The following is an 11442-nucleotide window of genomic DNA, read 5'->3' on the forward strand; positions in this document are numbered from 1 at the left end:
CGTCACGGAATCGCCAACAAAATCGGATCGTTTAAACGCATTTGAACGGTATCGTTAGTATCAGTGTCATTTTTATCGAACCATTGACGAAAAAAGGAAGTATTGTGCAGAACTAAGGATACATATTAGCTAGGCGTATAATAATGTTGTATTTGTTCGTTGTACATACATTGAGTTGCAGATTTGCTTTAGAAGAGTCACGTAAAACGAAGATAAACAAGTGCGATAATAGTGGAAATTCATAAATGTCACCGAGGCCAGAGGAGAATTTATGCAGCGTCAGGTATTGCCCCATACAATGAGCACGTCATAACGCGCAAAAAGAGGCGAGATAAAAACGTATGTGACATATTCAATACGTCGTTCGACTAATAGCTTTATAATCGCGCAATAATTACCAGGCGCAAGCCACCCGATGTTGTGCAATGGAATGAACGAAGACAGGTAAAAGCACAATGGAATAGACTCGATTCAAATTGCAAATGAGAGACAATGATGTTTTAACAGAATACACGAGCTTGTACATCACGCGGAGCTTGTATTCTAGTTTTCAGGTTGAATCTATGAAATTAAACAAATAATTGAAGATGCTAATTTCAATTAATTTTACAATTATAATAACTCAGGTCCACGTTTCTGTGCGTCTCAGTTTGTCTATCAAGATCACTTCGTCAGACTCGAATTAATTGGAACCTGTTGAATGCTGTCGCTCTGTTTTCTGGACTGTCTTGCAGTCAGCAATAAACATTTGCTGTTACGAGTTGCACAATCGATCAGCTCGGGCAGTTATTGCGATTGATAAGCAGCGTACGTACATGCTAAACGTTTGCTCGCAATTCTCGTTTCTGTTAGCTAAGTATATTGTGGTAGCACCGGCAAGTTCGGGCGACGGTGAATGACGTCTAGAGACTAGAGGACGGTGGTCATGCTTGGTTAACCAAGACAATCGGGATCAACGGTCAGTCGCGCGCCAGCGTGTATCCTTGTTGCACCCGGGAATCGTGCACCCGCAACTTTCCTTGTGCTTTCCATCATCCGCCTGTCCCACAATCATTTTACTGTTTCGCTGATATCAGCATTAAGTAGTTCTATCGCGTTCTAGTTCGAACACCGTGACCGTCGTCGCGCGATCGGTTAATCAACAAATCAACGTAATTAATTTAACGCGCACCACCGCAAACTACCGTTTATCCATTTTTCTCATTATTTGTATTAAATTTAATATAATTTGTATGCGATCAATTATATTAATAAAACGCGAAGAGAGTTTGCTTCTACTTTCAGATTAACACGGCTTTACCGTAGATATTTAATTAGATTTAATCATAACTTTATATTTTGTGAAAGCGATATTTGAGGAAAAAACAAATCAAGAAACGAGGACGAAAAATCTTACTTTCTGTCGACACATTAAAATGTCTAAAAAGACAATCTTCCATTTCTTTCTCGATTTCTTTTTCTTACAAAAAATGAAAATGGGTAATGCAATTTCGCTTGAAAATACAATCTCATGTTTCTGTCATTTTTGTTTCTGATGTATGAACTGTTTCGCATGTCACTTGGAAATCAAGTTTGATAAAATTACTGTTTATTCGACAGGTCATCGAGTACTTTTGTCCTTTGAGGCGCGAGTTGGGCAATCTGGGTATCTTCACGGAAACATCGTGAGGAAAGGTACTATCGGATACGCGTAGATAAGACCGAAGAATTCAATCTGCCTCGGTCAGTAGTTGCTTAACGCACACTCGGGATAGAATGAACGGCGGCGAGCATTATGCGCAACTTACCGCGGCTTGCGTTTGTCCTGTTCATCGGTACAGCGGTTACGATTTTCTGCACGCTGCTGTTGTCTTCGGGTTTTCTTACCGCCGACAAAAAGTCTTCCGCATCGCGAAAAGGACAGGTGTTCATAGGAGAGGAAAGAGAAGAAAATAAAATATTCGCTCCTACTCTCGGACCACTCAATGTGTCACAGCAATTTTTGAAAATGGCATCTTTAGATGCGCATCTCTTAAGGAGAGGTTTCACTAATGAAGAGGTAAAATGTTGAATGGTCTTATATCGTTATTTAATTTCTTTTTTTTTTTTAAATTAAACTTTTTTTTTTTTTTTTTTTAATTTAATAAAGCTTTTTATGGATATTATGATGCACTAGATTTGCTGATTGTAATTTATTCACTGAAAAGAATTGAATATATATTATAATATGTTTTTATTCAGATAGGGAGTATGTCTCCCCTCGGAAAATGGCTATTGGCGCCGGAAGGAACTCCACCTCCGCAATCGAACACTAATAAATTTTATTTGATCTTAATTTGGAAGTATGGACAATTCTTGGAACGCAGACACATTAGGCGTTTTACGTCTACCAAGTTAGTAAAATTTACATTTTGTAATGCTTCTTTTTTTTAACAAAAAATATCAAAAGTAATACAAAAGTCGGTTAAGGACGTTTGTTTTATACTTTATAATATTTGCCATATATGTATTATAACATATAAGGGTCACTTACTTTTATTACTCGATTGCTATCAGCGACTGTTTTATCTTTTTTTTTTTCCTTTTTTTTTTATCTATTCTTATCTTATCTTATATTTATGATTATTCATAAAGTAGCACAACTAGTTTTAAATCTGATTCAGGAATAGAATCTTTTTTATTGACTAGGTTTTCACCGTGGGACCAATGTTCAGTACAAAACTGTATGCTGAGTTACGATGAAAACGATCTACAACGGGCGGATGCCATGGTGTTTCATTTGCACTTTACAAAGAGTCCGTCTGAATTACCGGTGAGAAGCCGAACAGATCAACGGTGGATTTTCCTTACGGATGAGTCACCTTTCCATACGTTTTTGCACGGTAATCAGAAACTGTCACACTACGATGGTCTATTCAACTGGTCGATGTCGTATCGAATGGACAGCGACGTGCCGGTTCCCTATGGAAGAACGATACGCGCCTCCGACAGTTCTCCAATCAAGCAGTGGACAGCTATCGTGAGAACCTCCAAGACTAAACTAGTCGCTGTAATGGGCAGCAACTGCAGTGGCCGTAACGGACGGTGGTCCTACGTGAAAGCGCTCAAATCATTTCTTCGCAGTGACCTGGACATCCTCGGGAGATGTCTGGACGGCAACAGAACTATTTGTCCCGGTCACTTTGACCAGGACTGCACTGCCCTAAGTGCTTATAAATTCTACCTGTCGTTTGAGAACTCCAACTGTGAGGAGTATTTGACAGAAAAGGTGTTCTGGAACGCGTATCATAAATATGCGGTCCCGATAATAATGGGAGCGTCGCGACGAGACTGTCGACGATTGTTGCCACCGCACTCTTTCCTTTATGCAGACGATTTCGCGGACGCAAATGCACTCGCTGACTACCTTAAATATCTGGACCGCGACGACGAACGTTACCTCGAGTACCACAAGTGGCGCGATTATTACCGGGTGATCAACGAGCACGGTTACTTCGGTAGCATCTCCAAACATTACTGTCGCATATGCGAAGCATTGAATTACAACTCTGTCGCGCTGAAGGTTTATACAAAGCTCGAGCGGTTTTGGAGCAAAGCAAACGATTGCAGTCCGGCGGGAGCTTAGATTTTTATCTACAATCAATCTAGTCTTTCATAAAGAGAATTAATGTGAACGAATCTGCCGTAAGTGGCTTGAAAATTTTATGGCTGACGTTAATTTAATATCGAACCGTCTTGTTTTAAAAAACACTTTTAAAAACTTTGAAAAAAAGAGATGAAATAATAATTATAAATTGTAATTATTACTATTATAAAACTGCTAGAATTTTCGTTGATAAAAAATTAATTTGTTTTATTTTTATTTATTTATAAATAAAATGTTAAGCTAGCGGTGTGTACAATATTATTTTAATATAACTTATTTAACACGTGCAGTACTTTTTAATTAAATGTGTATCCATTGTACAGGATCCCAGATTAATTCCCAGAGCGATTCTTGGTTCACAAAATTCTATTAGAAACTGAGAAGGAATCAGTTGCAGGGATTCCAACTATTTTTTACAACAAACGATATAAAATACGTATTAAAAAATGAAACTTATAATATGCTCGCATGCGTAATATATTTATATTTCGCGCCTATAGCGGGAATTGATAAGATAGATAGTTGCTTTTTATTTCCATAAAAGAACTCTAATAATTTTGATTTATAACATCATTTGGTCTTTCTTCAATATTTGTTAATTAACAAAGATAAAATAACGTTACAAGTAAAAATTATCTGAGTTTTCATATACATAAAAAAAAAAAACAGCAAATATATCTTTAATCTGATCCAAGTATCCAACAAAAAAAAAACATGCAAACGTATATTTTGCAGAGAATCTCTTGAGTGGATATATCCCTTCTTTGGTCATTCAAATACAGAACACTGATCTTCAAGAGGATGTTTCCGCATCAGAGATCCAACAGCCGTTGCTTATCACGCTTGCGAGCATGAACGGGCGGTGACAAGTCGCGATTAGGAAAAAAAAAGGAAAATTACGAAGGAGGAAAGAGAGTAGGATGCCGTATGATTCAACGCGAGAGACGGCGACGCGTTGACGTCGTCACTAACGGAGAGAGGGACGGAAGTGGAAGAGCGCTAGACGGCGACTCCGTACGTTGCAAATGGCAGACAGTGCGTGATTATACCTGGATAGAAAAGTGTACGGTCGATGCGAGTCGCAGATTTCCCGCGACCAATCTCCGTGCCGACAAGGAAGCCGACTTAGGTGTACGTAGCCCCCCTCCGTGGGTCACCGGGCATCAGTTGCGTTTTGGTCATCACGTCAAATCAGATCCCCCTTTACTCCACCGAATTTTGCAGGGAGGGGAAGCGGCCGGCGAACGTCTTGGACGAACGAAGAACCTGGTGAACGTGCCAGATAGGACGATGGCGAGATTGGTGAACGTTTGGCGAGATGACGATCCGATGGAGCTCGCGAGCAAGCAAATGCCACTGATCATTGACGAGAACTTGAAGGTAAGGGCGCACGCGTCCGCGCGCACGCGACGCCGATTTCCTCCGACCGTTGACCGGCGCGACTCCTGGGGCACGACGGCGACGTCGCTTCACGTGGCGGGTCTTTGACTTTAAAACACAACTAGGCAAAACAAAAAAAACAGGAAAAGAACGACAATGTTGGCTCATGACTAAGAGCATGTCGTTTGGCTGCTCCGATCAATCGGTGATCGTGTGTTGTCAAAATGTGGAGTAGATAACGTCGCCGTCTCCGATAAGACAAGGATAAGCCGGTGGTTTTACTTACGTCACATGTATTTTTGTTAAAAATGATTTCCCAGCACTCATTTGATTGTAAATATTTGCATCAGAAGAAAGTAGCAATATTATAGATTATTCTTTTAAAAATTTACATTGCGATCTACCATTCGATTCATTTGTCTTTGGGCTTTTAGATGATTATGGATATCAGTGGTTTGGGTGCTATCTGTGAAAGTCCCTTGGTCAATGGTAAGCAACTGGAAGAGTTTACCAAGAAACTTGCTTTGCTCTCGAAAGAAGAAATAAAAGCATCCTTTGAAGTTACTTGCAAGCACATATATGACATTTTGAATGAGGCTGAACCATGCGTAGGTTGCCGAAGAAGGTAATTATCATTTTTATTGGGCTAATTGGAAAAAACTTAATTTTTATTAGAATAATAATCATCTATTATTATGTTGTCAAGATAATAAAATGTTTTGTATTCAGTGTTGAAAGATTATTCTACGATCTAATGCAGTCTGGACATCCTGCTTTGGACCCACTGATTATTACTTCTGATGGTATGCTTTCTATAAAAGATGAAGTTCTGAAATCACCCCAACTGCTTTGTACACTATTACACGGGCATAGGTATAGATAAACACAAAAATATTATCTTAAATACATGCATGAAAAAATTATCATTGTTTCCATTTTTGCAGTACCAGGTTAAACAATTTAATGGAAAAGCAACAAAGAAATAGGAAGTCTCGGCGATGTGCACTTCATACTTTAGAGATTCAGCGAGGTCCCCCAATATGGAATGCTTGGAAGGAAGTATGGGACTGCATGGAGCTACCATGTCGACAGGAATTGACATTAATAGAAAACGATACACTTGATGAAGCTCTAGATATCTATCTAAGTAAACATAGGTGCATAGAGTATTTTTATATAGAATATGTCTCGTGATATTCTGTTATTCTTTTATAATGTGACTGTGATCATCAGGTTTTGCACCGAGTGCCGCAACAAAGTTTTATTGGCATCGTCTCTTTTAACACGAGAGCCCGAGCCTACAAAAGAAAAGGGTTACGTAGGGGTCTTATATTCCGGAATTAAGCGTTGCATAGCTGATCATCACGTTCATTTACCACCCATCACGGAATATATAACTACTCTCGTTGGTCGCGTGCAACCTTGGGCGCTTATAGGAAGGTAATAATTTTCAAACATATATTTTGTGAAATGTGACATTTAGAAGGAATAATAAAAAAAAAAAAATGTCTTTGAATTTCAGGGAACGCCATGCAAAAACGCTGGAAATTGCTCAAGAAGAAGTACTTACGTGCTTAGGTATCTGTGTTGCGGAACGATTGCACAGAATACATCGGCGACTAAAGGAAGAAGAAACTGTATGTAAAGTATTGGCTGCTGTTGCGGTCGATGCATTATCTAGAAATTTCCAGGTAAAAAGTTTAAAAATATGATTAATGTCATTATTAGAAAATTCAAATTTACGTAATAGATCAGTTTTTTAGTAAAACTATATTTTGTCTTGTTCAGGTGGCAGTTGAGACGAAACAAGGTATTTCTCAATTGGAATTGTTATATGAAGAACTCACAAGAGAAGAAATAGCAAAACAGAACAAACGTGAAAAGTTACGTCTTAAACGCAAGAAGAAAAAAGAACGACGTAACGAAACGGAAGAAAAGGAAAACTCCTGTGACGTATGTTACATTTGTCTGTAAAATGTTTTTCTTTTTCTTAAAAAGTTTATTAATTTTTTACTTTTTACGAAAAATATAAAAAAAGTTGCCACGTTTGTCTATAAAAGTGCTAAGCTGTATATTTTACCATAGTGTCCAAATGAGAGGCAAAGCGAATCTCCTTGTACTTGTGCAGAATCGAAAGCGACGACGCAGAATATTAATCGACACAAGGTATGAGATTTTATTTTATATAAATGCACAAGTGTATACTGTATATACATATATATTCTCTTCTTTTTTTATTTTAGTTGCAGGTTCTAGATCCAAAAAACAAAGGTTTACTAACGTGTAAATGTCCGGATTGTTTAAATAAATTAAAAACGTCTAGTATATCACAATCACGAAATAAAACAGAATTAACATTCCCCGTAAAAAAAGGTTCTCAGAAAGTTATAGTTAAAAAAGATATTTCTCAAACGAAGAAAAAACTTAATACAAGTCAATCGAAACAAAATAGTACGTCTTGCAAACAATTACCTCAGGAGAATTCATCCAATATTTATGAATCGTGTAAAGTAAGTATTTTTTTTTATTAACAATTTTATATAACTATCGTAAAAATGTTAAATTTCCTAAAGTAAAACGTTATGATTTTTTTTTCTCTTTAAGAATGACGAAAAAGTAGAAAATCAGTGGAATTATAATGACGATTGCAAAGATTCCGTGACTAACGAATTGGTAGATGCTTGGATAACGGAACCTAATAAAACTAAATATACTATGTGGATAAAAATTGAAAAACATTTCGAAAATAGGAAAAACCATTTTTCAAACGAGCAACTGTCTCAAGATTGTGGATATTCTTCCGAACACAATATTAGCAGTTCTTCTCTTCCTAGCACACCGGAGGGTTCTGAAGTAGCTTGTAATGATGAATGTTGCGATCGCGAAAACACTTGTCACAATAAACATAATCATTCCAGTTCGAGTATCTCCTTATTACAAGAAGGAGGTCCAACACTTACGCAAATGTTAAAGGTAAATTTAAAATAGGACAAATATCACTTAAATTGAACCAGTCAAATTACAAAAAGTTAAATTTTGTCGTGTTATAATATTTAACAAGTTCTACAACAAAGTTTAAAATTAATGTGACAATTGTTTGGTTTTCAGGATTCCTGTTTTTCTGACGATGACGAAAAAGAGAGTTATATTCCAGCAGAGGAAGTATTAGAATTTAAATCAAGGATATGTCATCTAACAGAGAAACGACTAAAACTCCGACAAATGCTAAAGGAACGTTTTGCCATGTTGTGCAATCATCAGAAGCCACTTAGCATTCTCCGTTAAAAATTTCTATGGTAATATATCTGCCTTTCTTCTTTTTTTACTTCTATTTACTATCAGTATTAAGGCACAAATTTTAAAGAAATTGTTATCATTCGAGATTGACATTCTTTTCATGTAAATACAATGCTGAATAACATGTATATCAGAAAACTATATGCATATAATAATACTCTTTATCTTTATGAACAGAAAAATTGAATCCAATAAAAAATATTGTGGAAATTAGTTTCACATTCGACAATTAAACAATCATGTCGACGTTGAGAAAAGTGCAGAATATACAATGCAAATCAAGGTACCGTGAAACGTATACGAAGTAACGCGAAAACTGATATGTATCGTAAAATTGAAAATTGTATAAATCTTCGTAATGTAAGCAAACGTAGATATCTTGAATGAATATGCCTTGGCCGTGAAAATATGGCAGATCCGATTTCACATTAAATGCAAGTTGTTAGGGACAAGTTTTCCAGTAATTTAAAAAGTATTTTCTTGAAAGTTTTTATTTTCGAGATTGTTTACGATATAACTGGTAAATTTGTGTCAATGTTGTAACAAACCGAGATGTGATGTAATATTGTCAAAAACTTAATATTAAAATCAATGTTACATTCCATTATATGTATATGTACATATATATACATATATTTACATATATTTTATTATTCCAATATCCTTTTCCTATTCCTATAACCTTTTCGTTCTGTAACTTTTATTGCGCACACTGTAAAAATATTCTATACAAACAATTATCGCAATTTTCATACATATATATATATATCTCTATATATATATATTGTATGTTATATAAAAATTATTAAAAATATTTAAGTCTCTATTTATTGGTAATATCACTTATGAGAAATTCAATTCGTCACTGAATTTACTTTTTTTAGACCTTGTTTTTATACATATGTACATACAGAAGTAAAATCTTCCGTTTTATAAATTATGCGGAGAGAAAACGGCACCTAAAAAAATCTATAAATTAATTCGCTTTTTAAGATTTTATGTTTTCCTTTGGTTAAATGATAAGATAATATTTTGCGCCAAATAAATACTTTTTTTCAGTGAATGCAAGAAATGACTAGTAATTAATTTCCATTTATGCTACTTTTGTCGTAAGTTGAAATATTAATTTTTTTTTTCTTAAAATTCTATAGTAATATAGTTTAGTTAGAAAACTTTAAATTTAATTAACGTATTGTGCGAAGCATAAGCAGGCGTTTGTTCCACCAAAACCGAATGCATTTTTTAAAGCTGTTCGACGCTTCACCGTCGTGTTCCACTGCATTTTCGTATGTGGGGCAAATCTCAAACATGTTTCCATATCTAAGTTGTGCAGATTCAATGTTGGTGGTATAATACCTTTTTTAACTGTCAGGATCGTAAAGACAGCCTCAAGATTACCAGCAGCACCCAGCAGATGACCGTGCGCCCCTTTTGTGCTTGTTACTATTACATTTTTACTGTGTTCGCCCATCAAGGATTCTATAGCCTTTACCTCGATGGCATCACCTAACGGCGTGGACGTGGCATGCGCGTTTACATGCGTTACTTCTGCTGTTTCGATCCCAGCATCCTTTAATGCCCGATCCATCGCCAATAATGCCCCGGTACCGTCTTCGCTGGGCGCCGTTATGTGCGACGCGTCGCCAGACAGACCATAGCCCAACACTTCCGCATAGATTGTCGCATCCCGGGCGAGCGCGTGATTCAGCTCTTCCAAGACAAGTATCGCAGCACCTTCGCCCATGACGAAACCATCGCGGTCGCGATCAAAGGGCCGAGACGCCTCTCGCGGCATGTCGTTTTTCGAAGTGCTCAATGCTCGTAGTCGGCAAAACGCAGCTATGGCTAGTGGACTGATACATGCCTCTGCCCCGCCGCATACCATCACACTTGTCTCACCCCCACGAATAAAGCGGAAAGCATCACCTGAAAGATACAATATATTACAACTCTCAGATGTGGAAAGAGCATTAATCAAAATCATTTTAGCTAATCAATTACCAATAGCATGTGCACCTGTAGCACATGCAGTCGACACTGAATGATTTGGTCCACGAAAGCCATATTTAATGCTGATCTGACCTGCAGCCATGTTTGGCAGTATTCTAGGCACAAAGTATGGACTAACTTTGCTGTATCCCTTTTTCAGAGCCTCATACGTCATGCATACGTCAACCAGATCTATCATGCCAATCCCTACAGATACTCCAGTGTCACGCTTGTCAGCCTCATCGGTTGGCTTCCACCTTGCATCCACAAGTGCCTCTTCTGAAGCTATTAGGGCATAGGCAGTAGCAGGACACATTGTGCGTAGCTCACTCTTTGTAAAGTGGGAGTCTATGTTGAGCTCGTGAGGAGAATTCCCTTTTGGCACCAATGCAGCTAGTAAATACAAATCAATTATTAATAATTACTTAGCATAATGCATATAAAGCGGCAATTATATTACGTACTCGAGATTGGTAAAGCCTGTAAACATATAAAACAATTGCAGATCAAATCAAAGTACATCCAGCATACATCATGTGCAGGCTTGTGACAGTGAGTGTCAGAGTCTGCTCACCTACTTTACACGGCAGCTTCTCGTAGTCCGGTTCCGAAAGCCGCGTGATTCCGCACTTGGAATCGACAAGAGCCTCCCAAACGTGTCGCGTTCCGACTCCCAAAGGGCATACGGTCCCTATTCCGGTCACGACGACACGCCGCTTAGACCTTGCGGCAGTCGTCATTGACCGGCGTAAAATGCGTAAAAATGGAACAAACATTGCGGTTTGCGAGATACACCTTAACATAAGCTACAATTTATTAATAATTCAATCATTATCGTCAAAATATTAAAATCACTCCTGCATGCACCGACATCAACACCGTCGAGGTTATGTTCGGTCACAGCGTTACGTGCCGGAGGAGTCTCATTTGTTTTATAACATCGAGCTTACAATAGACGAAGAGAACCCTCGGTTGTGATTGGTCAGCGCTACCTTTGCCGGTTTACCGCTTTCAGCCTAAGGCAGCCTAAAGAAGACAGAGTTTGCGCGCCGCGCTTTCCTAACCCAAGAATAATGGATGACGGTGAATAGGTATATATCACACATATATGTATAATATTCGTATGACGTATGTATACCGCATATATTACA

At 37.7% G+C, this 11442-nt stretch overlaps 3 protein-coding genes across 7 annotated transcripts; 2 read left to right on the forward strand and 1 right to left on the reverse strand.

The window, feature by feature from the left end:
• Nucleotide 1: 1 nt before the first annotated feature.
• Nucleotides 2-3908, forward strand: LOC139106992 (alpha-(1,3)-fucosyltransferase 7). Of its 4 annotated transcripts, XM_070664157.1 has the most exons (5): nucleotides 2-339; nucleotides 402-444; nucleotides 1600-2038; nucleotides 2221-2372; nucleotides 2668-3908. In XM_070664157.1, exons 3-5 carry the CDS (start codon nucleotides 1775-1777, stop codon nucleotides 3602-3604), a joined length of 1353 nt encoding a protein of 450 aa, XP_070520258.1. In that variant the 5' UTR covers nucleotides 2-339; nucleotides 402-444; nucleotides 1600-1774; the 3' UTR covers nucleotides 3605-3908. The 4 variants fall into 4 exon arrangements, with proteins under 4 accessions (XP_070520258.1, XP_070520257.1, XP_070520260.1 ...); XM_070664156.1 differs by having other exon boundaries at nucleotides 2-444; XM_070664159.1 differs by lacking the exon at nucleotides 402-444 and having other exon boundaries at nucleotides 2-283.
• A 701-nt stretch (nucleotides 3909-4609) lies between these two features.
• On the forward strand, nucleotides 4610-8909 carry LOC139106984 (gametogenetin-binding protein 2-like). The gene is made up of 13 exons (XM_070664143.1): nucleotides 4610-4756; nucleotides 4850-5005; nucleotides 5440-5630; nucleotides 5735-5878; nucleotides 5950-6162; nucleotides 6239-6445; nucleotides 6528-6696; nucleotides 6794-6958; nucleotides 7091-7171; nucleotides 7249-7515; nucleotides 7610-7978; nucleotides 8114-8301; nucleotides 8480-8909. Exons 2-12 carry the CDS (start codon nucleotides 4916-4918, stop codon nucleotides 8288-8290), a joined length of 2073 nt encoding a protein of 690 aa, XP_070520244.1. The 5' UTR covers nucleotides 4610-4756; nucleotides 4850-4915; the 3' UTR covers nucleotides 8291-8301; nucleotides 8480-8909.
• On the reverse strand, nucleotides 8778-11378 carry LOC139106991 (3-oxoacyl-[acyl-carrier-protein] synthase, mitochondrial). Of its 2 annotated transcripts, none has more exons than XM_070664154.1 (3): nucleotides 10866-11378; nucleotides 10304-10684; nucleotides 8778-10228 (listed from the first exon to the last, which is right to left on the reverse strand). In XM_070664154.1, the coding sequence occupies exons 1-3, from the start codon at nucleotides 11092-11094 to the stop codon at nucleotides 9483-9485; spliced, it is 1356 nt and encodes a 451-aa protein (XP_070520255.1). In that variant the 5' UTR covers nucleotides 11095-11378; the 3' UTR covers nucleotides 8778-9482. The 2 variants fall into 2 exon arrangements, with proteins under 2 accessions (XP_070520255.1, XP_070520256.1); XM_070664155.1 differs by having other exon boundaries at nucleotides 10756-11370.
• Nucleotides 11379-11442: the final 64 nt, after the last annotated feature.

This window comes from Cardiocondyla obscurior, linkage group LG12 (genome assembly GCF_019399895.1).
Source record: "Cardiocondyla obscurior isolate alpha-2009 linkage group LG12, Cobs3.1, whole genome shotgun sequence".
Taxonomy (NCBI): domain Eukaryota; kingdom Metazoa; phylum Arthropoda; class Insecta; order Hymenoptera; family Formicidae; genus Cardiocondyla; species Cardiocondyla obscurior.